Here is a 27,016-nt window from a genome sequence, read left to right as displayed (position 1 = left end):
TACCTGTGAGAGAGAAAATACTGCATGACTAGATATAGGGGCATCTTACAGGTCTCTCTGGAGAGGGGGATATCTCAGATATATTCCTGTGCCTGGCACTTTCTGCTGATGAAGTTTATGCAGCCCCCAAGTCAGCATGCACTGTTGCAGAGCTGCTTGGATTGCATAGCCATTACCCTGAGGAGGATTTTGAGGAGAATTTCAAGGGCATAGGGAAAATTAATCCTCAAAGAATTTTGTGCTTGTCAGTGAACATAGATTGTTTGCTTCTCCTAGTTAGTGAAAAACCTGCCTCAGGGATCAGGATGGAGACACACAAGAGAAGTGGGGGAACACTAATAGAAGTTTTGAGAAATTTATATAAAATTGAGAAATTTGTATAAAATGACCAGTAGTATATAATGCAACAATTCACAGATGTGTAGTCTCTTTACAGCCAGCTATGTGTTGCTTGTGTGAGTCCTGCTTTGCTGAGTATCCTCAGTGTGAGGGTGTTCGCTCCCAGTTCCCTGAGCATCTTCAAGACAGCAGGTAAGAGTTCAGATTCCCCATGGTGAGAACTGATTTAGTATCTCCCATACTTCTGCCAAAGGCAGTCTTCTGTATGAAGGATACCAGATCATGTCTGTAGCATGTCACTCTTCAATGGCCATGGTGCAATGCCCTCTGTTTGCCTCACAGCGTTGTTGATAAATGTGTAAGAGCAGGTGCTTTCAGGCAGCTGCTTGCTTGGACCGAGACATTTCCACACTTACTACTAATCATGTGGGGAAATGCACAGTTCTGAATACAAATACCAAGTGAGTTTAGTTTCCTTCAGGTTTGGGTGGTAGTAGTGAGCGGGCACTGTCTGTAGCTATGAATCTCTAAATGCCCGTACTCCCCCTAATACTGTCTGACATGACTCTTTACTAAATTAGGTGGCTAGTTACAATCTCTAAATTTGTTTTTGGACTTGCACTCTGGAAGCTAAATCAAGAGCTATGTCCTTTGTGTTTTTACCTACAGCTCAGCTTGTTGTGTGCTGAGGCTGCTGTTTGAGTAGTTCCAGCATGAGGATCCCCTTATACAGTCTTTTACCTGCTTGTCCCAAGGTCCCATGCACAACCAAATTTTTTTTTTAAATTTATTTTTATTTTTATTTTTTAAAGCTAAATGGCCTTGTATAAACACCTATGTCTATGCAAAGTGAGTAGGAGCTGCTATTTTTCTAACTTGGTAGTATTTTATACTGATGGTGGTAGTGGGAAAACCTTCATAAGGGAAGAACAGAGAAAAAAGATTTTGGCAGAAAAAAAAATTAAAAAAAAAATATCCCCCTCTTTCTTCTCCTGCACATTTATTTTCCAAAACACAAAAGCTTTCTTATCTTTTTTTTTTTTTTTTTTTTTTTTTTTTTTTTTTCTGCATTTTTTCAAGTATTAGAGAGAGACAGTTTCCCAGCAGATTATGAGACCATGTGGAAATCCATTAGTCTTTAGCATACAGTAGTTGCTAAACATATATAACTTTCAAATCCTCTCTGGGAAGTAAGTGACAGAGACATTCAGCTAACCCAAACAACACATTTCACAATAAGCACTGTGCTATCAAAAGGCCTCTGCACTGAAGAGCTAAATGTCTCCTCATTTAAGGATATTGAGTGAGCCAGGACCAGGAGATGCTGGGAAGCTTGTCATTTTACAGTCAATATAAATATTTGTAGATATGCTGAACAGAGACTGAAAACTCTGCCAAACTTTTGGCTCCTGGTTTAACTAGAAGAATTTCTCCCTCAGTTGTGTTCAACTAAAAAAAAGACAGCAAGGAGTCACAGGCCTTTTCTGCTGCACAAAGTTCCACTGAAAACTGATTTTAAATAAATCTAATTAAATTAAAATGCATTGCTAGCACGAACACACTTACTTCAATTTACACTGTGCTTTTATTCATTTAACTTGAAAACAATTTAAATGTGTCTATTTCAGGGTTTAGTACTGAGTAGAGCAAGTATATTTTAAAATTAATATGTGGTGTCCTTTTCCAGTGTAACTAGATTTTACAGAGCTTTTTGTTTCCATCTATTGATGTTAGTGAGTATTCTGTGAACATACTGAAAGAATATTTTTTTTTCAAAGAATTCACTTGCAAATCTACTGAATTCATCATCAGCACACAATCAGCTTTTCTGCAGTACTTATATACTCTTCTATTATATAATGAGATCAATATTGGCATGTAAACTTTGAATTGAATTTTTGGTATTTGGCTTTTACCAAGTGACTTGTTGAAAAGAAAATTGGTGGGATTGGGGCTTGTATGTAGAAATCTTTTTATTATTAAAAAAAAGAATTTGGATTTAAACATAAGCAACTTTCTGCAATGTTGTGAGTTTATTCACAATGGGATTTCTTTAAAGATGGTAGAGAAAAAGAAAGATAACATTAATAAACCCTTTTTATAATGCAGTAGCAGATTTTCATAAACATGCGGTTGCTTTTGTACTAGCGTGAAAATCATGAAATAAATCTGTTCAGTTTTTCTGGCCAAATGAAGTGAATGACAGTAGAAACTAGAACAGATTTTTTCTAATATTTGGCAATGTATTTACAATACAGGCAAGTAATTGTAATGACCTCCATCCTGATAATGTTCCCTTATGCTAACCACCCCACCTTCTCAATTGTTTGAAATTCTGACTATGCTGCTTAAATGGTCTGAAAAATCACCACAAATGTTAAGCAAACCCCAAAAGAAGCTCCCAAGAAGAATTTACTCAAGATGCTGTAGCCATTCAGGGCAATAAAAAAGTGGTTTACAAGAAGTCCAAATAATATCTAGGGCTGTTCTGAGCAGAATGACCTGTAACGAGTCAATGGGTAATCCTTCTCAATGCAGATAGAGGAGGACTGGAGACACAGCTAAAAAAGATGAGGCAAGTATGTGAATAAATCCAAGCAAGCAGTGCTGCCAGTTTTCTCATGTACCTTGGTTCCTGAAGTGTGTTTGAGTTAAGATTATTTTTCAATCCTTTTAATCCTTTTAATCATTTGAAGCTTGTATAAAATATAGAGTAAATGCTCTTTGAGCAACAGAAAAGTTCTCTTGTATTGCATGTTGTCCAAGGAAGCCTCCACGTTGTGATTAGATCTGTTATGGTTAGATCCTTAAAAATTTATTTCAGTGGGAAAGCTTCCATTGGATTTAAGAGCAACGGGGTCCAATCTACAGTTCCATGAATCATTTCAAGACAGTTTACAGGGACAGGGATATTGGCTTCTTACCAAATGACTGTCCTATTTCTGTTGTAAAGCAGAGTGTCTTTGTTCCATGTTGTATCCAGAGTCATGAATGTACTCTTGAAAGGAACCTGAAACTTGGATATCATAACCTCAGTGAAACAACCTTAATGCTCTAACATGTTACACTGTTGTAATGAATTTGGGAGAAAATGTTCTCACATATCCTATAAAAGAAAAATTGATGGTATATCTATTTCAGTAGTGTGGCTATAGCTCTGTCTCCTTGAGGAAAATCTAAATATGTGAGAAAGATCTACATGATAAAATCCAAATGTAAGTTCCTATTATTATTACACATATAAAGGCATTTTCAAAATGGTAAGTGAGATGTCTTTGCTTGAAATTTCATTGTGAAACTGAGGGCTTTGTTGCATAAACACAAGTTTGCAACAACAATGACACTCACCCGTTAAGCAGTGTCCTTGGGAGATATTTGGGCAGGCTCGCAGTTGCACAAGAAGGAACACATCAGTAGCAGGAACCTTGCCCATAGAACTGATGCCTGCATTGTGTACATTTGATATATAAGCAATCTATCTATGGGGAGCACTACTATCTGTGGGTCTGTGAGCATGGCCTGGGCAGTTAGTGTGGTTGCAGGGGATGTGAACCTGCAGGTGCCTGAGATGGTTTTCGTGCTTCTCTGTACTAGCAGTACTCTCTTTCTGGCTCTTCTGCCAGCTTCCTCTGCCATCTCTGTATCCTGGCTGCTGCTGGGAAGGGTTATTCTGGTAAAAGTGTGTTGAGCACCCATTTAAGAACAGCTTGAACCCCCAGCTGCACAAAAGGAGGGACCTAGAGCCCATAGCAGGTTGTGAGTGGCAAATGGAGCCTTCCACAATGCAGAAGGCTGGAGACCTGTAGCTCTTGGCATGAGGAGAATGGTGACTTCTCCACTTTCAGGTCTGCCAATGCAGAATAGGTTCAGTGCTCTGATAGCAGATGAGAAGGGACACATGAGTAGTGACAGCAGCCATTGGTAAAACAGTTAATGCTTTCTTTGCTACAAAGATGCCTTGGCTTTATAACAATCCTCTATAAAAGGAGGAAAGGCTATTTTTCTTGCCTTTCCCTTCCCCTCAAATCAAGCTTACTCTTTACAGTAATAGATGGAAGAATAATTGAAAGAAATGCCATCGACAACAGGCAGTGAATCAGCTCTAATACCTAGTATGTTGTTCTTACATCTGAAAAAGCTGGCCTATGATAATGCAAGGTCTATAGTTCCTGTAGGCAATATGGACACTTTATAATACCAGACAAGGCCAAGATCACAGAACCGTATAACAAGCTATGCCTTGCTTTTATACAAATGACTGATTTGAGAAAACCTAAGGATGTTTCATGGACTTCTGCTATAATTTGGAACATTTGTTTTCCATGCAATAGCGGAAAACCATGAAGTTGTGAAGATGGAAAACTTGCATGCTGCTAGTAAATATGCTGTAGAATCTGTTGTAATGTAGCATTATTCACATTGCTCTTATTTAGAAATCATTCAGGGGTTGCGCATACTTCATGTAATTCAGGAAGCAGTTATAATTCATCATGTTTTTACATCATATCTACTATGCTAGGAATAGTATTTTTAGTAGCAATGCAGTGCATGTTGAATATAGAAAAAGTTTAAGACAGCAAAATATAGACCTATAGAGATGGAAGAAAAGAGGAGGACAAACAGTAGTCTACTCTTTTAGGAAAAATAAAAATTCCCTGGTAGTGTTCTAAAAAAAAAAACACAAAAAACACCACCACCACCACCACCACCAACAACCAACCAACCAACCAAACAAAAACAACCAACCAAACAAAAAAAAACACATCACTTTGGGACTTTTTGGTATTTTAACTGTTTGATACTAAATTCTACACTCAGCCATCACGATTTGCAAGGTAAACTACTGCTCATTTTAATTCAGAAACAAAATGTTTTTCAGAGAGTTTCATTTTTCTATAAGATGGTGTTCTGGTCTCTTGAAATGTGGATCTGCAATAAGATGGTGTTCCAAATTTTCCTTGCCTGCAGTCTGTTTCACATAACTGGGGATGGGCATGGCGTGATTTGATGCACATAAGACTGTTCTTTTTCAGGATTCATTTAAATCCATCTCAGTTTAGGAGAAGAAGAAACTTCTTTAACAGCTGTGTGTGTGCCATGTATGAAGTGCATTGTCTTCTCAGTTCAGTTATTCTTAGACAGGTGGTCACATCACAAAACATCAGAGTAACTGCCTTGAAAAAATAACCTTGTGTCTCTCAGGAGGGAGGACAATAATTAACAGCATATGGAAATAGTTGCTTTTACCACAGGGATGAAAGGTAACATTGGTAAAACAGGATGTGGGCAAATTTATGCTCCAGTTGTCTCTGACTGTGGTTTGTGTCAGCCTGTGTCTGAACAGGAGATTCTGTCTTATGATGTGTCCAGATGATAATCAGAATAATTAATGTATTTTTTGAAAATAGTAAATATGAAACAAGTTTAAAACAAGAGAAGTTCACTAACTTCTGTTGTCAGAATCTATAGGCCTATGGTTATTCTGTAGAAATCACTGCTGAATCTTGCAGAAAGTATATATATTTTCCATTTCACTCTACTGTCAGCAGTAGCAGGTATACATGTCTTTCTATTAATGTATGTTCATGTTTCCTGAAACTTCACCTAGAACCTAAAAAGTGTTAGAAAATACTGGAAAAAAAACGTATACAACTTGTAAGAAACCCTTAAGGGGCTATCTTCCTAGACGTTACTGATGAAAGAAAAAATTGCAATAAAGATCGTGAGCCTGAATTTCTCTAAAGTGTTTAACATTAAACTATTTGATATCAGTCAGAATTCCAGAGGATTTCAGTTCAGATTAAAAATCTTTTTTTAATATTTTTTTTAATTTTTTTCTTTTTAATGAGAAAAGTCGTGCAAATTGACAAATGGCTCTTGTGATACCTTGACTAGGATGACTATGTCATACATATGGTAGAATTTATCATCTCTCACACAAAGAAAGGCTATGCTTGATAAGCAGTTTTACTGTATAATTACCTTTTTTTTTTTTTTTTTACATTTACAAATAAAGCAGATTGATTTCCATCTTGAAGTAATTTACTGAAGTATTATAAACTCGTCAAATGTTAACGTGGCACAGTATGCCTTATTTCCTGTTTACTAAATAATACTTTGTCTGTCTGTTTTATGTCTTTCAGGTTGAACCTGGAATTGTTCTCTGCCAGGGATGTCATGGAGCCTCACGTCAGAGTCCTTCACCTAAAGGAAAACATTGCTTCCTTGGCCCAGCTTCTTGCAAGTACAAGCCACGGTGGATTCCCAGTGGTTTGCAGGCCCAAGCCAGACCACGCAGAGGTGTTTCAGGGAACCATTAAAAGGTAAAAACGCTATCAAATTATGTGATATTTATGGCCATTTTTCCGATGTTTTTTTCTTAAAGCATTTTTGAAGACCATATGGGATGGTTATGAAGCTTCTTCCTACTTTAGCATGAACAGCAGGTGTTCTTTTAAGAAAGGACCTTGGAGAGATTGAGGAACACGCCAGTCTTTATTATCAAAGGTTTATTGAAGACCGTCAATGAAATGATCTTGTGTGAATTGTAGAAAAAGGTTAAATTTCCATTCATAACCTTAAAGGTTCACAGAGACAGTAAAGGGATTTGAATCTAGTTACTCATGAAATGATCCCACACCAGTTCAGAATTGGCCTGTTCCCCCATCACATTTTTTCATTTTATTAGTGTATGCTTTTAAAGGAAATGCATTAATGTAAATCATATCACAGATGAGATAAGCAACAAAGTCACTGGAAGAAACATGCAGTGTAAACAAGAATTAGGCTAAAAGAATCCTTGCATACTAGGGGCTCTCAAAAGGCATATAAAACATCCTGATAAATGAAATATTTCTGGTACTGTATTTCATGTGAGAGCAAGAGTGACTCCATCCTTTCAGGAAGGTACCTTAAGACTGTTCTTTGAGTGGTGGTGGGTCATGAGTGGGAGAAGCAGTGACTTAATTCCCACCTTGAGTATCCTATAGGAAAGGAAAAGGTGCATATGCAACTGCTATTGCACAGGATTTCACGAAGCAAAGCTCTATGAACGTAGCTTCCAATAACCTTAATACAGACATGTTGTCCTTTGTCTTGAATGACCATATGCTCTTATATGTTTCCTTGTAGATTTTTTTTTATCCCCTTCTAGTTTAACCTCTTAACTGGGTGGCAGTTTGTAGCTATCTGTGATCAGTCCAGGATAAATGTATTTTCTTCTATTGATCTGGATGGGGAAAAACGTTATCCATGTATCATCATTGGAAATTTAGTTAGGGCTTGTCTCCTTGCCTGCTTTGTAACAGCTTTTCAAGGATGAAATACTGGCAGCTGGATCACACTACCTCATCTATTGCTCTATGGTTAGCTGCAGTTTTGGACATGAAGATGGAAAGGGAATCAGTATTTTTAAAAAAATTGTTAACTCGCTTCACTGTCAAATAAAACACTTTGTGTGAACCTTTTAGAGAATTATCTGCTTGTAATGAGAGAATTGTACAGTGGAGATTGGTTTGCAGTGGCCTGAAGGAGTAATGACATCAGTAAGTGCGAGATCATATACTTGTATGTGGTATATATACTTGCTCCCTTGTCATAAATATTGCTAATAAGAAATGTGCTAAGGCACTAAAACCTAAATTTCTGAGTGATAGTCCACAGCGTGCACCAGTGTGGAAGATATACCATATACTAGTGTACTTGTTTAGTTCTCATCTGTCCTCAAAAATAAAACTAGAAAATGCTAACAACTGACCCAGCCAAAGCTCCTTTTAAATTAAATTTATAGTCTCATCATTTCCTCATTAATTCATCAAATTACCTGGCAGGGAGAGTCCCAGGCTGCTGAGAAGTATGCTGAGTTTACACAAATACAGTTGTGCTTTGCAGCACAGAGCGATGTTGTGTGGAACCAAGCAGAAAGGGAGGTCAGAGGGATGATCATGAGGACATCCCAAAGAGAGGCACCTTTAGAGACAACCTGATGCTACTTGACAAATCTGGTAGGCTTGTGGCTTGCTTAATTGCTAGAGCTCTTTTATGAATACATTCTGCTAGAGCCTTAAAAAGGATGAATGAAAAAGCTTTTCTCCTGCCATTGTCAGCATAAATGAGTTGTTGTTAGACTGTTTTGAGTAAAACAGATATTGCTTTAAATGGTTGGCAAAGCAGAAGCATTTTTTTTTTTTTTTTGATCCAGTCCATTATTTGCTGCCCACGGCAGTGAAACCCATACAGAGAGGTTGTCTGGGAGCAAGTATTGCATTCTGGCATGCTCTATCAACACCCTTCCTCGCCCCACCGCATGCCCAGCTGCCTGAGAATTTCTGAGATGATCTCTGGATACCTTGTTCCCAGCAGTGACCGCACGCGGCTTTGCTCTTCTGCTATGGGTCCTCACCAACACTAGGAAAGGAATGCTCTGCAGCCACCCTCTGAAACAAGCCTCCAAAAATGTGATGCATCATGGAATTATCGTATTCATAACCATAAGTAGTTAGGCTCTGGTTTTCCATCTTAGTCATAAAATTACAGCTCTTGTGGCACGTAACTGTTAAGATGAAGATGAGAAATGCTGTGAACTCCACAAAGGAAAAAGGTGCTCTCAGCCTCTTACTGTGGAGGATCTAATGCAATTCCATGTGGAGGTGACATAGCCATAGGCAGAAAAAGGATCATTTGTTTTTCCATCTTGTACATCAACAGCGTTTAAGTGGAGAAAATGTAGCTTGCCTGTCATGTTTTGAAAAGGTGGATGAGGGAAGATGCAATAATAATTGCCATGATGTTTCTTGAGAATTGCCTTAGGCATTATTATTGATTCTTTTTTTTAATTTTTTTATTTTTTTAAATATGGCACAAAAATGTTGGTATTACATTGCAAAAATGGGGGCAAAGAGCTAAAGAAAGAAAAGAAGCATCTTATCTGCTAAGCTTGCTTGAAGGCAGCAGCAACTCTTATTTTTTTCTTACTGTTTCTCATTTATGTGTGTTTCTGTACTTCTTCTCGTTAAATGTGCATGGAAATAACACTGAAAATTTGACTGAATGCAAAAGTTTTTCAGTATTTGCCCACACTTGGAAACTGCAGTGGTGAGAATTTCTGTACAAGGACAGAGTGTTGTTATTTTTGTAATACATATGTACGATTTTCACCCTTTGAAAAGAAAAGGTCAATGTCAGTTCTTAACAAATGCAAGGACTGTGGCCAAGAAGTGTTGGCTGGGACTTGCATGGACCTACAAATGCACCTCAGTGCTGGCCTGAGCAAACACACAGATACTCCAATTTTATTAAAAAACAAACAAACAGACAAAAAAAATAATCTTCCAGTCCTGCTTAGTGGGGCCAGATTTTTCACCTAATCTTTGTGATCTGGATAGTTACCTACTGGGTATCAAGATGAGATCACCAAACACATTTTTACTTGGGTGACCTAAATCTGAAGCTGTTATCTTCCCTAGTCGAGTAAGCAGTAGAGACTAAAAATGAAAACAACTACTAAAGAAAACTCCTTGGCTTTAAAATTGTTAAAGAGGAAGCAAGCTGTAGCTGAGAAGCCAGTTTCCAAAACAAAGATCTCCTCAGAGTAACACTCTTGACACTTTGCCATAGGCAGTGCTGTATGCATGCCTGGGAAACCCTTGCAGAATTGTGTTTGAGGAACATGTGGCTGGTGAGCTAGATGCACAGCACTGATAGGGATGCTCGACCTGTTGTGTGCAATGCAGAGTGCTCAGGGACTGCCTCCCCGCCTTCATTTCTCCCCAACAATGAAGATTCTTGCACATGAGAATACAACAGGCTATTCTTTTGCACTGCAGCTGAAATGCCTGCCCCATCTACCCCCCAGCATCTGCAGAAAGGGAGCTGGGCTGTTATGAATGTGCTTGCCCAGAGTCTGCTGAGAGCTGTGAATGTCATGGCCTACGTTGCAGGCCCTTCTGGCTAGGAAGACAACTGTGCCCCAGGTGGAACCCATTCTTCAGAGAGGCCTGAGGACAGGACCGCTGCCTGCCTTCCCTGGAGGCTTCGGCCAGAGACATTGAGTGAGGCTGTAAATACATACTGAGGAGTTGCTTGGGGGGTCCACTGTCTCTTGTCTTGGCTGCTGTAGTCTGTGGCTGCAGATCCTGTTCCAGAAGGAAAAGATAGAGTTGTGTTTCTGCCTAATTTCTGTGAGACCAGAACTGAAAAAAGAACTATTTTTTTTTGCTTCCACACGTGTTACAATGTACTAGCGTAGGGCTGCTGTAGGGCAATGAAGTGGTTCTGTGACATGATGAAGAGATTAGACACATCACCACTTATGTTTTGTTGATCCATCTTCCTTTGCCAGAGATTACTTTAAAATGTAAACTGTAGTAAAAACAGAAGACATGGAGGGTTTGTGGAGGAAAGCTGTAGGTAACTCATTTCTTTTCCTTGCCTGTGGACATGGGTGGGATATAACATGGAGGGTGGTGGTCTTTCATGGTCATCAGGAACATCTTTGCTGCCAATCTGTGCAATCGCCCATGCATGATCACTTCCCTCTACATGCCTGTGTGACACTCACATCCTTTCTGATTTCTTCCACCAAAATGGACAATAACATGCTCTCTACCTAGATGTTTTTCTGAGATTCTGTTTATCCCTTAACGCACTTAGGTTCCCTGTATGTCTGTGACTGATAAATGCCACGTTGCTCCTGAAGGTGGTTCTGGTGTCAGTGGATGTCCTTGCCTTTAATTCACTTTTTCCAAGGAAATGGAAGGTTTGGGGTTTCCGTACTGCAGTTAAACACTCCCGGCATTCACTGAAGAAAAGCAGGTGGATGCTGGTCGCTTGTTAGGCCAGGCTCGGTCCACTTCATTTCCTTTAAGGAGCAGCGGTGCAGAGGCAGAAGCTGGAGTGCTGCCTGGCTATCTTAATTTCTGCCTTGCACACCACTTTGATACAGTTTTCCTGGAGAGACTACTGGGCTGATGAATACCACTGAGTAGCCCATTAGGGAATTTTACTATAACAAATAAGCCATTTTGTTCATGCCTTGACTCTCTCAGATCTGTACCATGCACGGCTCTCCTATTGTGAGGCTCAAGGATTCCTCGTTTTTGCCTTTGCACTCTTACCTACACAGCTGTTAGCTATTACTCTGCATTTTGTTTGTCTATCTTTTAGCTGAAGGAAATTTTTTTTGCTCAATTTAGTTTGATTGGGAGAAAGTAATTATGCAGAAACCACAATATCTTTGACCATAAGCAGACTGTACAGAAAAAATATATGTAAGCAGAAATGAGTAAAACTTGGTTTTCTGCTACTTCTGTACAGGATGTGACATTTCTGGCATCATGCCTGCATTTTTGTGTGTTTTTTTCACCTAGGAAACCCCGTCTCTTCCCACCCATCAAGTTTGCTGAAACTTCAGCATTTGTGGTTGATGGAAATTATTATTTTGGGTCCCAAAAGAAATTACAATAAAAATATTGTTGGTAAAGATGTCAAATGTCCTTGTAGTTTACATGGTCATTATATTTGTACTGCTTTATTGCAAATTTTGTATGCTTTATGGGAGTGTACAAGTGAGATGCTCAAAGTGCCCAATTCCCATTTTCAGAACATAGTTGGAAACCTAAAGAAAAAGCAGAACTTAGTGCTCTAAATAAGAGGAGAAATATTCAAAAGCCGTGGTGTAGTTGAAAAATCAAAAAATAGTGGATGTTCAGAAATGCCTAGTTATTACTAGTTCCTGAAAACATGGTTTTCCATTTGAGGACATTTTAAAAAGGTCTAATATGCTGCAGAAGAGATTTTACTTGAAAATCCATCTTATTGTAGAAGCATAGAGTGGCTTGGGTTGGAAGGGACCTTAAAGATCATCACTTCCAACCCTCCTGGCATCTGAAGTGACAGCCTAATGACCTTGTTCAGGAAGGCCTTGCTCAGGAAGGTGAGCTAGAGCCTGAGCCTCTGTGTGATGAAGTGGGAAGCTGTGGCTGCGGTGAGATTTCCTGGGAGATGTGCAGCTGGCAGGAGCTGAGCGGCTTGAAGCCCTTGGAGTACAGCGAGTCCAGTGGGATGGCGTCGCTGCCACAGAGCTGGGTACGGAAACTTGCTTCAGCGAAGCTGGGAGTGTGGGCAAGAGTGCATAGAATTACAGCTTCCCACTTCTGAAACTCGGGGGAGATATTAAACAACTTGATGAACAGCAAACTCCCTGCTCTAATTGTTTCTTGCTCGAAGGATGCCACCGCTAATGGAGCTTAGCTGCCTGAGAGCTGCACCTGAGGGCTCATGCTAGTCCCCAGGCCAGAGGAAGAAGAGCTACCAGAGGAGGGAGCCAAACTACATTTCTGTGTACATCATTTATTTTGTTGCTGTTCTTGCAGCACTGCGCTTTCTGCTTCCTTTGTGGTAGGAGGAAGGCAGGTAGAGAACGCTGTGTCCTTGTAACCCTCCTGCTTGCTAGCCTTGCTTTAATTTCCCAGCTTGTAAACTGGTCTGAGAAGGGAGACGCGCTGTTTTCCACGATCGAAAGACATGGTAGAGCAGCTGTTCCCAGTAACAATAATGACACTATTGCTGAGACAAACATTTTCATGATGATGCATGGGAACACTAAATCCAAACCACATTGTTTAGCTAATGCATGCTTTCACTCCACTAAAGGGGAATGTCACATAACTGAAAGTAAATTGAAGAGATCAGAGTTTAGAAAATATGACAAAGTTGAAAACTTAAAGCTGTATTACACAGTAACATCCTTTAACAGAGAAATCATTGATCCAAAGTGGTGTGTGGATGTGTATTTTATGGCAGTTTATTAGGTATGAGTTGCCTCTGGTCAGTGCAGTGAACAGAAACCATTGTGAGTCAGGAATGTGTTCTGCCAAGCACTTCAGAAAAAACGAGTATAGTGTATTGATACGTGCTGTGGGAAAGGAGATAAAACATTGCAAACTGTTATAGATAAGTCAGGTGGTAGGTACCGTTGCTGTTACTTTTCTTTAATCTGCCCTCCCAGCTGGGACTAATGAAACACTGTTCTCAAGGTGTGTGCATGCACATGTGTGCAGAGGCTATGCACACTTGTTTAATGAGGATATACCTTTATTTTTCTTAGCAGTAGGAGAAGCACTTGCTTTCAGTAAGCAATGCAATACAGCAGCTTAGGGGCAAATGGAACATTAAAGACAAATCAAGACCCAAAAGTTTAATGCAAAAATTAATTACTGAGCTTAGCGATATCGACTGTAATATTATGACAGCCTTGTTGCTGGCATTCATGAAATAACTGATACAGATTTGAAAGCTTCTTGGAGAGCCTCTTCCTTCTGGCTCTGTTATGGAGAGGTTGCTAAGTTTAGATCACAGGAATTTACTCAAGTTAAGTTACTCAATCAAACACAGAAGTCCGCAAAGTTCATGCAATATATGGAGATAAAAACAAGGTTTTATTTTGTACTAGGAGATCACGGACAGCTTTCTGCCTGCCTCCTCCCCGTCCCTTTGCTGTAAGCCCTGTGCAATGGTGGTTCTGCTCTGATCAAAGCTAGAAACACCATCAGCAGTGGTTTGAAGGCTGCATCTAAACTGAGCCAGCAAAGAAGAAAAAAGGGGAGGGGGAACACGTTAGGGACTTGGGCGCTATTTTTAGGTGTGCAGGCTAGGGAACAGACTGCAATATCAAAGTGGTGGTGTGATTACTTGATTTCCATGGGAGAGGGTAGAATCTGTCAGCACATTGTTTGTTTTTACTGTCTGGACTCCTGCTTTTGAAAAGCTGATCCAGTTAATTTCAATGATACACTATACAGTGATCTTGCCTATTAAAATAAATGGAATCCAGCACTTTCAACAAAAGCTCTTGACATTACGATCCTCCCATGTATTGTCAGGGTCCTGGGGCACTGCAGCTCATGAGTAACACAGATGGAGGAAGGTTTATAGAGTCTGTGGCAGTGGTTTTATTCTGCATCCTAAGTGAGAAACTTTTCTTCCAAAGAGCAACATTATATGATACTTTTAAAATTAGTAGGCCTGTTTGGCCATAGGAATAATTGTGCAGGTGCTGCAGGGCTTTGTGACGGCACCTTTTGGAGGGAAAGCTGGAGTGCTGCAGAGGCTGTGTGCTCACTCAAAAGGCCAAATTAAAAACGTATGCAGCCTCGCTGCAGCATGTGGGTGGCTTTTAGGCAAGTGCAGAGTCTTGTTAAATGTCGAAATCAAATATAGGCATGGGGAAAACTGGTGTGTGAATGGAAAGACTGATCACATACTTGTCCTGTCATTTCAGCGTGTGGTAGGTTCCGCTGAAACTGAAAATCTGCCTGGTAACAAGCCGTCCGGTAGGGAAATGTAAATCCGATCCTAAGTTTTCATAATTTTCTAAGATCTAGTCTTTCTGTAGGTTTGAAATACTGTTTGTGTTTGCAGTTTATTTACAGCAGCCTTTGCATTTTCATGTTAAGACCACAGACTTACTGTTTGCTCATTCACCCTGATTATGGTGTCCATAAAACAGAAGGCGATGTAAGTAATGAGTATTAACCTCAAAACACAGCTCTGAGGTAGAAGAAATGCCTGTTAAGTAGATCTGAAGACTGAGGCACAGAGATTAAATATTTATTCAGCATCCTTTGAAAGGCTGTGGGGCATAGACAGGACTTGACCTTAGCTCTGGAAAACCTCAGTCCGGTGCTTGATAATGACCTTTTTATCATCATATAGGTCAAATGCCAAAAACTTTTGCAAAGCTCCTTCTTGGTTTGAAGAACCAAACACATAAGTAAACACTAACGATTTAGGCTGCGTAACCTGAAACAACCCTGTAATCTGAGGGTTTATTTTGTGAAAGGTGAAGGTTTGGTGGATTTTAAATCAGTTTCAGTGACCTAGTTCTTATCTACTGTCATTTGCCATATGCAGAATAGCTTTTTTGTTTGTTTGTTTGTTTTAACCATTTAATGAAGGTACAATGCTATTTGAAGCCAGGAAAAATGTATTTAGTATACTAGCAGATAGCTTATTAGAATGTAAAAATAACTGTTCTTAAACAGCATGTATATTTTGCAGTTCATGTAAGAATTTTCTCTCATTGTGTCCTTTTGCAAGCATTGCATGTTTATGCAAGAACTTCTGCTGAGAGCAAAGCAGTGATCAAATCCTGCAAGATATTCTGAGCACTCAGTTCATTTTAACTGCTACGAAAGTTGAAGGTGTAAAACAATAAATCTAATCCCAATCAGGGTTTAGGATGAGGAAAGATCATGAAGGATTTTGGGATGGCATGCTCTGCCTTTGCAGTGTGCAATTTATTGCCACTTGTTATTGTGCTATTGTCATCATTATTTCAAGTGACTGGCATCAATCAAAATTTCATAGTCAGTATCACTGAGCTTTTAAATATGTCTGAGAGAAGCTCTGAGAGAGAATTAGATTTTTACTACATGGAAGGGACATTTGTGTTATTCTGGTCAGAGTACGTTAATTGCTGGTCCCCGCTGAGATGGATATTGGCTGAAGAATAAAAGCTCAAGAATAAAAGCAATGTAGTTAGTTACTTTCAGTGGATTAATGCAGGAGAAATAAGCCTGAAGCTTTATGAAGCAAGCTAAAAATGATGCTTCAGGTTCTCTACCCTCCCTTCTCCCTCTGCCCCAACTCTATAGTTGTTTTATCCATTCAGTCTGGGAGAGTCCTGCCCTGAATACTTTTGCCAGTGACATCACCATTTAATCTTCCTTCTGTTCATTTGCAGCTTCTTTGGAGCTGTAGTTCCTTTTTATGTCACTCCCCCAATATTTAGAATTTGTAGTTTCCTCAGATAATTGGCCAACTTGACAAGAAAAGAGTGACACAATCAGCTGTCAGATACTTTTCATTCCTGACTTTCATGCCAAATCTGACATGTGGATATTGGGATAATAATGTGTTATCTTAATTAGGTGTATCTTCATAATGCATGTTTTATAACAGATAGAACATATGAAACTACTACAGTGCCTTGCCAGGGTATCTTTGAAATGAGATTCCCTACTTAAGGGTTTTCTTCCTTCTTAAATAAATAACGAGTAAACGAACAATTGCAGAGTCCAAGTCTGAATCCTAGCACTTCCTGTTAAACCTCACAAAATAGTGCAAGAAACATGTTTGGTCTGCTTTCTAAGGCTTGATGATGTGATAGGAAGGATGTTGTATGTAACATCAAAGAGTGGTGTTGTTATACCTCTGAAGCATGACTTCTGGAAGTCCAAGTGAAATAATGTATGCTCATTTTTCTCTTGAATATGGCAGTTTTTAATAGGCTTGGATTCTTATCAGAAATGATCCAACGATTTCCTTCACTGTGTTTGCATGTGCTTTTTTTTTTTGACTAGCCAAATTTCTCTCACACTTCCCAAAGCCTTGTTAAGTGACGCCCTGCTGGGTTTAGTTAAGAGCAGTGCTGAGCAAATTGCAAGCTGCCAAAACCAGCCAACAAACCACTGGTGATGAGCAAACGTTTCTGCTCTTTAAGCTTGTGGTGAATGTTGCTGGTTTTTTAATTCCAGCCCATGATGTTCAAGTGGAAAATGGTGAAGTCTGGACTACGGGCAGGCCTGAATAGTTTGATTAGGGTGGATCATAGCTTTTGCACTTAAAGTCTATGTATTCATGTTAGGATTAAAGTCTTGAAAGTATTCCTTTCAAGACGTCCAGAGATCATCCTAGAAATTGACTTCTTGGAGCTGTACAGGATGATCTAGGACCAGAATATAGATCTATGTATTTATATCTTGCTTACAACAATCAGAAACCTGTTTATGACAGAGCATAAACTGTAAAGCTGTAGAGAGCTCTGGAGAATAAAGTGTGTAAAGCACCAAAGGGCATGACTGGGTTAATTTTTTCTCCATGTCCTCTGCTGTAGTGAATATATTCTGAGTACATTGTATTTTTCTCCCTTTCCTCCTCCAAAAGGAGTCTGAGGGGAATGGATCTCATCTGTTGTAGCGTGCCTGTACCATTCTTTATAGGGTTTTCTCATGATTGCCCTCAAACCCAAGTCCATTAATTGTCTACATGACATGTCCACACACTGGCATGCAGATGGTGAGGAGCATAGGGCAGGTCCGTGCTTTTCCCAGGAGGGGAGATGTGAACCCAGGGCACAGTATTTCCCAAGCAGAGTTTTCTCAGCAGTTAGCTTGGAGGTCTGCTGCTGCGCTGTGCTCTCCTTAGCAGTGTGAAAGAGATTTTATGAAAACTATAGCCAGTCAGATATAGAATGGAGATGAAAAATACTTGTCTGAATTCCTTGTTTGTCCTGCAGATGGGATGTGCTCTAAAGGGGACCGAGACACTGATTTTCTTCACATCTGATTTTCTTCCACAAGTTACTTTCACACTCATGTTTTCTCCTGTAAAGGAATGATACCTATATCCTAGGCACAGTCATACTCATTCATAAAATCCCATTGAGATCCTTAGATGAGAGACCAAGGGCATGTCTGATTTAAGGAAATACAGATTGCACGAGTGGATGTGCAGAGTGAAACAGGCAACTGTTTTAGAAGGAAGGAGACTGCTCTGCAATACTTACCAAACCATGGCAGGTAGAGTTGACAGGGTAGGTTGCTTCAAAAGCATCTTTCAGATCTGAACAAAAATGCACAGGTAGATGCACCCAAAGTATCTTGGGTATAATCTGGAGAAAAGGTGGACTATATGAAACATCAGAAACATCTGACACTGCAGTTGGTTTATGTAATATGCTGGAAATTAGTTTAATGTTACATCTTTGTGTGTGAGAGCTCAATGGGATTTCACAGTAAGTTTACTATCATTTTTTGCAATCTTTACATTTTTGATTCAGCTTCATCAGACATGGGACAAAGAAGTACAGAAGAGTGAAGGGAAGACTATTTGGAATAAAAATAATTGAACAATAAAGAGTCTGCTGGTCAGGGCAGCCAGCAAGAATGTGGGGGACCCGCTCCTACAGATTCCTGTTTATTCTGTGTGGAACCCCTCCAGCTGGAGAAGTGAAGACATGCCAAACACCGCCACTGATGTGCTTGTTATGAAGGGAAGTGTGGAGAAAGGGCTTGAACCTAGTTCTTCCATATCCTGTCCCTAGGGAGGGCACTAACCGCCAGCTTTTGGAACTGGCAGTCAGGTCTTCTTAGTGTAAGTCCTCTGCTGTTGAGTGCTAATCCCACCTTGAAGCAGACTTAATCTTTCCCAGGAGACGTTATGTTAAAACCGGTAAATTCCTATGACAAGTTTGAGTTTGAGAAAATCGATATTTTCTAATACGGAAATATTTATTTGAAAACTTCCCACCTTATTTTTGGTGTTCCATTTACAAGAGCCACTTTGTACCTCCCTTGTATTTCTCTGGACATGCTAACAAGAGTTGTGCCTCTGGTCTTCTCTGGGTCCCTCAAGCACACCATTTAACAGTGTGTCGCATGTCTTTGTACTGCTATAGTAGCTGCTAGCTGTAACCATGGACCAAGGCTAACATCATGTTAAGAATGTTGCAAAACAAAAAGCTTTGTGGTGGTCCCCAAGGTGTTTGTTATCTAAATATACTTAAAAGGCTGGAAGTGGATAGTGTGGATGGAGTGAGTGTATGTGTGTGTGGGGAAAGCAAGGAAACACTGAGGTATGTCATAATTTCAACATACTGCTTGTCAAGGCTTTTTTTTTTTTTAATTAAAAAAAAAGGTTTGAAATGATGTAATAATTGATGAAGATATGCAAACCCAAATGATTAAGTCAGCAAGAATATTAAATGCCTTGATGAACTCTTGAGTGCAGTCCTGTGAGAGAAGGTTTCACCGATGATTTAAAATGTGCCATGAATTTTCTGCAGGTCTTATTTTAATGTAGATGTTACATCTACATGTAACAGATGTGGGAAGGATGTGGGCAGGAACAACAGTCTATCTACTTAAATGCAGATTGTTGTTTCCTATTATTGGCATTGTCTTGTTGGGTGTAAACTAGTACATGAGCTGTTCCTGCCAAGCAGGTTGATCCAGGTCAAGAACGCGTAGGGTAGGTGATGTCCAATTAGGCAAAACTAAACCATAAAGCACCTGTGTGATGCTGCTATTGGTGATGGAAACTTAGGAAGGTGAAATATGTGGTCAGCCTGCTAATACTCTATCTACCATACATCTGACAGTAAAGCAGTGTGTGCTTGTTTTTTAAAATTTGCTCATTATAATGAATTAAGTCCTCTTCTCTCTTACTTTTATTTTATTCATTTATTTATTTATTTTTAAACCTTAGGCTAGAGCTGTGCATGCTGCTGGAAAACGAGCACATCTTCGAACCAGAGACAAACTATGAGTCTTTTTCCTCCTCTCATCCTCTGTCCTATGAGAAGGTAACCTCTTTTCTTTCAGATCATTCCCTGTTTAATCAGTGTGCATATTGGGTAATTGAGAATGAGCTCTACATGAATGAAGAAATGATGTAATTAATGTGGCTGAGAAGAAAGAAAGAAGTGGTAAGGTACAATTTAAATTAAAGGATGACTAGAAACCTTCCAGGGACAGCTGTCATAAACTATAATGTCAATCAGAGTCTAAGAGTTGCACAAGAGTGCCTGCAAAGTATGTTCTTTCTCAAATAGGCTGTTCCAATTCTCTTTCTCAACTCCTGTATGGACAGCAGAATTATTATAATATTTAATTTGGTATGGGATAACACCTCTGCGAATGATTAGTATTTGTAAAAGCTTTCAAACTTGAAAAGCATGTAGAATTCTTCCCCTTGATAAATGACGAAAGGATTTTTAGGTGTAGTAAACATTAAGTGTGGTAAAAGAAAGTCATGTGTTACCAAAGCAATACTGGTAATGGAGCTTGAGCAGTTTATACAGGAACAACTGGAAAGTCATCATATATTACTGAAGCTTGGTCTGCACATGGAGATTTTGTTGGCAAAACAATACTGAGAAGGAGCAGGGCAATTATGCATGGAATGAGGTGCCAGAGTACAAATAGGTATGCCTGTGGAAGAAGGCTGAAGCTCAGCTGATGGCTGATGCTGGTTTTGTTGCATTTTTCTGCACTATTTCATCATGCAATTACCACTTAGTAATAGTGTGAAAAATCTCACCCCTAAGCCAGTATAAATTGCATTGTTTTAATAGAGACACAGCTACACTAAGGAAAAAAAATCCTTTTGTAAGTAAAGAGTGTTTTATTTTAAAGTGTTAGTTTAAACCTAATTGGCAAAAGAATTTATAAAGTTTGGACAAGCTCTGCCAGCAGAGCTCTGCTAGAAAACTTTTTCTTAGAGACAAACTGGAAAGCTTTTGAACCTTCGGTTCTAATGTGGAGTGCAGAAAGAAAGAGAAATGGATTCTTGCCTGTTGCAGATAACAGTGGAGAAGCTGCCCAATCTGTCGCGCCTAACCATGCTGCTGAATCGCTACACTACAGATCCCCGGTATCAGCAACTCTTCATCAATCTGGTAAGACTGAAGCCAGCTCTAAAAACAAACATTTCCTCCATGAACAATGTGTTTGTTATATTTTCTCATTTGTTTATGATGGCTGTGTCAGCCGCACTGATTTACATAAACACTGCCAATCCTGGGACGTTACATTCTCAACAAAAGTAGCTGAGTACAAACAGCATTCCGAAGTTTTAATTCATATTGTATAAACATAACAGATGTTGATAAAATGAGCCAAAAAGAAAATACAACAAAGGAGACCATTTCAAGGGGGCTTTTGATTAAAATACATTCCAGATTGACAAAATGATACAATGTTAATGGAATAGATCATTTAAATGTCATTATTTGGCTCTTATAGTCCTATAAAGCAAATATAAAGCAATGCTTTTGAGTTTTTAGTCTCCATTATGCTACAGTGCCTATACATCAACTTATAAATAAAGCTATATTTCTTCTCCCTTTCCTTTCCTTTCCTTTCCTTTTTTTTTTTTTTTTAATCCCTGCTATGACATTGCCACATGTATTTCCTAAATACTGTACTAAAATACTGGGTCCAAAAGCAATAATGTGTTTGGTATACTGAACAAGGCTTAAAATAAACATGTTATAAACAAAATAAATGTAGTTTCTGTCCCAGTGAATTTCAGTCTACAGCACTGAAACTGAAGTAGGGTACACACTGGGAAATCTAGATGAGAGAGACTAATTCAGATGGGTTTTATTTAAAAAGATAAAATCAGCTCCTGTTTACTCATATGCAATGAAGTTTGAGATCCATCTAGTCTGGATTCCTCATTCTGAGAATAGCTAGAAGGAAAGGAAGGTTACTAAGCCCGCAATACTCTTAATACCCATATTGTAGTTTGGTTTAATAGCTTCTTTTTAATAGGTTGGGAAACTGAGGTGGAGGGAGGACCCATGGCTTTCCAAAGTTCAAAAGAATGTCATATATGGGAGTAGAAGCCAGCTTTGTTGAGACCCAATCCAGTGGGCCGCACAACTTTTTTTTTTTTTTTTTTTTTTTTGTTATGGGAAACACATTCCTCTCAATTAGGTTTCTCATTGGTACCTAACTTTTTTGTACCTGGTATGATCCCTGAAGCACAAAGGTTAATATCCCATCTAACAGCTTGTTGCTATTGCTCATGAAAGCTGTTTCTGATATCCACAGAAATATTCACTGTGAAGTTTAGGGGTTTAATGATTTCCTGTGGCAGTGTGTTCCACAGCAAAATTATATGGGATATAGAGAAAAGGAAACCTTTTTACCTTTAATTTCTTTTTCCTCCTTATGTCTTTGACTGTTTCCTCAGTTGTGTAAATGACAGGGGGAGAACAGATGTGTCACTCTCTCCTGTGCATTTCTTTATATTATTTTAAGATGTCTTTGCTTCATTTTTCCTTGGTCTGGCAAAGAATCCACTTGGGAAGCATAATACACCTTCCCTGACAGAAACTGGCCAAGTCGTAAGTAGGATACTGTATAATTATGTGAAAAATAAAAACTTAGTGAACACCTATATAGGCTATAAAGAGCAGATTGGTTAACAATGGAATGGCTTTAGCTGTATTCCTATCAAGTTGTAACCCTCATAGTTTTCAGTGACCAGACTTTAGTACTTGCAGCCCCCTTCTTGAGAAGAGCTATATGATTGTTTTCTTTGTCCTCTTCCTCACAGTCTATGTTTCTATGTGAACTGACTTTTATAAGCATTTACTGCAAAATATTACAGGATGTCATAAATGGTTGTGTAATGAGATAGCAGCTATAAAATATCTAAAACTTAATAAATATTGGGGTCATTGGCTATTTCCAAGTAAGAACTTAGGCCATATCAACGGAGCTCAACTTTGCTTTTCCAGCCTGTGAGATTTGGGTACATTCCAGTCATAATAGTTTATTTAGAATGAACCTGATGGTTTAACAAAAAAGAAAGTGTTTTTTTTTTTTTTGGTTTTTTTTTTTTTGTTTTTTTTTTTTTTTTTTTCTATGGTATTTCCTGATGTTTTAGGTATAATTGGGGATAGGAAACAGGAGAAGAACTAATATTCTTATTGAATCCTGTCCCTCAAGTCTGGGACCTCTCCTCTGCCCAGCCTCCTTCCCCTGCCTCTCCTTCCCAACTGTGTAGCAGGGGTGCACTCATGGTTTTCTGTTATCCCTGTCTCCTCTCTTTGTTTTACAGGAGCCATACATAAACAAATCGGCAATGTCAGTCCAAGCTCATTTCTCCCTGCAACGCACCTATATCATCTTTCGCACCCTGGGGCTGCGCCACCTCACTGTTGTTGACCCGCAGAACCAAGTGGTTGGGGTGATCACCAGGAAGGACCTGATGCCTTTCCCCTTGGAGGAGAGGCTAAGGCTCCAGCTGGCATCACAGAGCCCTGACACGGGGGAGTAACCCCTGAATTTAAGGCCGTGGATGTATTCTCAGGCTTTGTCCCTTCTTTTTAAGCCCATCTTCTTCATAATAAAATAATCCAATCTTTTTCACTTGATCCCTTCTGGAGAAGAGACACTTAAAAGCTGTTGTTTCTAGTCATGTGGGATTGTAGCCCAGAGCTATGTCTCTTCAGCTGTTTGGTGATTGCAAAATTCATTGATTTAAATGCTTGTGAAGCAAAATAGGAATTCATGTGTTTATGGAAGATGCACATAAAATCAGATGTGAAGGATGGAGATCAAGAACTATTTTGTCACACTGTGTCTGTGCCTCCCCCCCAGAAAATGTCATGACCCCCAGCAGCAAAGTTATGTTGGCAAAACCTTTGAGCAAGGACTAAATTTTCAACCTTGGAATATCTGCCTGTTAAAAAAGAGAATGTTTCCATATCAGCATTTTTATGTTGAAACATATAAGTTTAACTGAAAGGAAATACTGCCTTGGAAGAGGCAGGCCACTGAAAGTAACAGGGGATTGGACTTTCTTATTGGCCTACCTGTATTAGCTATTGAAAGGGAGAATTGAGTGTAAGAGAAAGATATTGGCTGTGAGGCTCCTGCCAAATTTCGATGACACTTCTCAGTATGAAAAACCTGACATGCTTTTCTGTTGCTTACATTTCTCTAATTTCTGTGACTGCTCAAATAGGCTCTCTCCTTCCACTTGATATGATAACATTTTTAGTTAAGATCATGTGCAATGAGGTATGGGATAAATTCTAATAATGGGGAGGCAACATGATAAATTGTTGGAGTAGTTTTTGATAGCAGCATATTTAGAAACTGGACAAAAAGTAAATTATTCTTCATGATTTTGTGGTGATACAATGTTTGAAAACTTGGAAAGTACTGGTTGTTAATAAATTAATGTGAACAATTTTTTGGACAAAGACACTATTAGATTTCCTTCTATGACTTTGTAATTGATATTTAATTTTATTCTGTTAAATACCAGTGGGATTCCCACAGATTTGGAAATTAAAACCTAGTATGTACAAAGGAATTAATGTTGTTATAATGAATACCAAGAAAAGCTAGCAATAATTTACTGGTTATAAAAACTTGCCAAATTCCTGAAAATGAATTTCTGGTATTTGAATCATGCAGCCTTGAGTCTCCTATGAAAAAAAGATTTGTTGGATTTTCTCCTATTTTCTCTGCTGATCTTGTCTTTATTAACAATAATGTTGCTTTTGTAGCACCATAGAGAATGCACAACACTTTAAAACTCAAGTGTCCCAGTCGATGTAAAGAGGTGGCAGACCAGAAACATATGTAGATACATGAGAGAGGCTCTTTAAACACCCAGTTAAAATATGTCATATGCGGGATGAGAAATGCCTTGCCAATCACCCAGCCAAGAGACATAGAGGTGGGTGTTTGTTTATATTCTGTTACAGTTAGTAATAGTTTGCTCATTAGTACATTAGTAAGGTCACTGTCACTGTCAATCTATGCCTCACCTACCTGAAGAATGCAAAGCTTTTCTTGAAGGAATTAGGGCTAGATCAGTCCAGAGTTTTACTGGCTGTTTTTGTGCTAGCAGAACAGGACATCTAATCTAGAGACACCTAGTGATTTCCCCTGAAGGCAGTGAGAATCTCTTTTTCTCGTGATAACCAAATCTCAATAACCTTGCTGTGAATTTGTGGTTTTGGTTCAAAGGCCACTGGTGATTTCCTTTTTCTTGATCTCTTGTGTACACAAAGCATCACACTCATAAGACCTGGGAAATGAAATTGCTTTTCGCTGACAGCATCTGTGGCTAAATGTCTCAGTACAAACTGTTGCCAGAGTGTACTTTGCAGAGTATGAGGGCTGGAGACAGCCAGGATATCAGTAACCCGTTACCTGACTGTGAACAGATCACTTAAATGTTTGGCATATCATTGACTCTGCCTTTAAATTTGGAACGATATTGATCCACAATAGCTCCTGTGCAAAGTATACATGTGAAAAATATTATGGGAATATAAACTTTTCATAATAATACTTTGTGCAAGCCAATTGTAAAAGGCAGTGTGAGACTCTCCCTGCTCTGTGTCAGTAATAAATGCAGTTTCTAAGGAAAAATTCACACAATGTACGTGCAATATCTTGTACCTGTGTTGTGAGCTGGGTGGGAGAACGCATACTGCATTTTTCCATGCAGTTTTATCGACCTCAATAGCCAGATTATTTTTATTCATTCATCAACTTATTTTTATTTAATATATGTGTATTCAGAAAAACAGATGAAACAGAATTCCTCTGAGGACTTACTGAAACAAGTGGCTCCCTCATATTCTGGACTCCAATGAAAAATGTCTCATCACAAGCCGTAATAGCATAACACACATAGGAAGATGAGAACAGACACAATTTGTAGGAAACTTTTAATCAACATAAGTTTCTCATGATGTTTATCAGAAACAAGTCTCTAAGGAATGGCAGCAACAAGGAGACACATCATTTGACACTTTGGCACAAGATACTTCTGTTTTCCTTCTTGTCTGCTTAAAGTGAGTGGTAAAATTTCTGCTATTTCCTCATTTGATCTGAACTAAAGAATAGATATTTAGAGCAAAGATACTGTTTTTATGGGAGATATAAACTGTTCATAAATCCTCACAATTTCTGAGCACAAACCTCTGTGGAAGAGAGAAAGAGCTTTAAATGAAATTCAAATCATTGGCATTATTTTTGGCTTGTCCTATGCATATATATTTCTTTCATCTCACCCTCTGTGATTGTGTTTTTCCTAATACTTCTTCCTCTTTTTAAGCCAAACTGAAATTTGGCTTAAAAAACAGGCAGACGGAAATTTAGATATGGGTTCGAAGTACAGTGATGCAAATATCCCCCTATCTAATTTAAAAAAATGCTTTCATATTAGAAACATTAAAACATCTGTCCATTACATATTTGCATGAATGTGCCTAAACTATTGTGAGAAGATTTTTTTGTTGCATGCGTATTTTAACCTGTTTTTCTTCAGGTATCCTTTAATGTGCATGTTCTTATCTAATGTACATGTATGTAATATTGGTGGTATATTTCCTGTCATCTGATACTTATACATGTTAGAATTGACTGCCATGTGTTTTTAAATTGCCCAGTTTATCATGCTGTTGAACCCTTTAAAATTTTGTTGTTTTCCCATTTATTCTTGATTACATTTTTAAAGTTGATGTTGTCCTTCTTCAGTTGCATTTATTTGCTGACCATGAAGGAAGGAGGTCTGAAGGAGGGAAAAACAATGAAGAAATTCTTAATATACTCTTTATATGAAAATGATGACTTCAAGGACTCAGGAACCAACATTGCTAAAGGTATTAGTAATAGTGTATGGTCTATGTAACCTCAAAGCTGAGATAGCCTTGAGTCAAAAAAGCTAAAAAGGAATGGGAATGGAACTTGCTGTACTCTGAGCGGTTCCTGGAAAATCACTGATGAGGAAGTGCTGTAAAATGTTCCTGTTGTCTCCACTGCCCCTTTTCACACAGCTTCAGCTAACAGAGCTGTCAGTGTACCTCTGGTGATCATGAAATCACTTAATGAAATGAAGTGTAACCAGCTCTCTACTAAACTAGTGGTTAATTAAGTGTGACCATCAAGCGATGGGAACCATAGTAGTATACAAGGGAATGCTTGTTCATTTCTGAAAGGCCTATTAAAGTAAGAGGAAATATATGATCAGCACAGTTGTCTGGATGTCTAACACTGTGTGACGTGGGAATGCCAGCATCAGGGTTCAAACACGAGGAGTTACTGCTGCTTACTTGAGGTACTGAAAGAACCAGAAT

The 27,016-nt window shown here is 38.8% G+C and overlaps 1 protein-coding gene across 1 annotated transcript in view; it reads left to right on the top strand.

The window, feature by feature from the left end:
* Positions 1–23,190, top strand: part of LOC116486700 (chloride channel protein C-like) — a 76,455-nt gene extending 53,265 nt beyond the window's left edge. Inside the window, exons 13-16 of the mRNA XM_032183129.1 lie at positions 6,483–6,662; positions 19,606–19,702; positions 20,702–20,797; positions 22,972–23,190. Of these exons, the coding sequence (XP_032039020.1) occupies positions 6,483–6,662; positions 19,606–19,702; positions 20,702–20,797; positions 22,972–23,190 (592 nt within the window). The remainder of the gene's footprint in view (positions 1–6,482; positions 6,663–19,605; positions 19,703–20,701; positions 20,798–22,971) is intronic.
* The last annotated feature ends 3,826 nt before the right edge of the window (positions 23,191–27,016 follow it).

This window comes from Aythya fuligula, chromosome 2 (assembly GCF_009819795.1).
Source record: "Aythya fuligula isolate bAytFul2 chromosome 2, bAytFul2.pri, whole genome shotgun sequence".
NCBI lineage: Eukaryota > Metazoa > Chordata > Aves > Anseriformes > Anatidae > Aythya > Aythya fuligula.
Note: the sequence above shows the minus strand (reverse complement) of the source record. Positions and strands in the feature narration are given on the sequence as shown.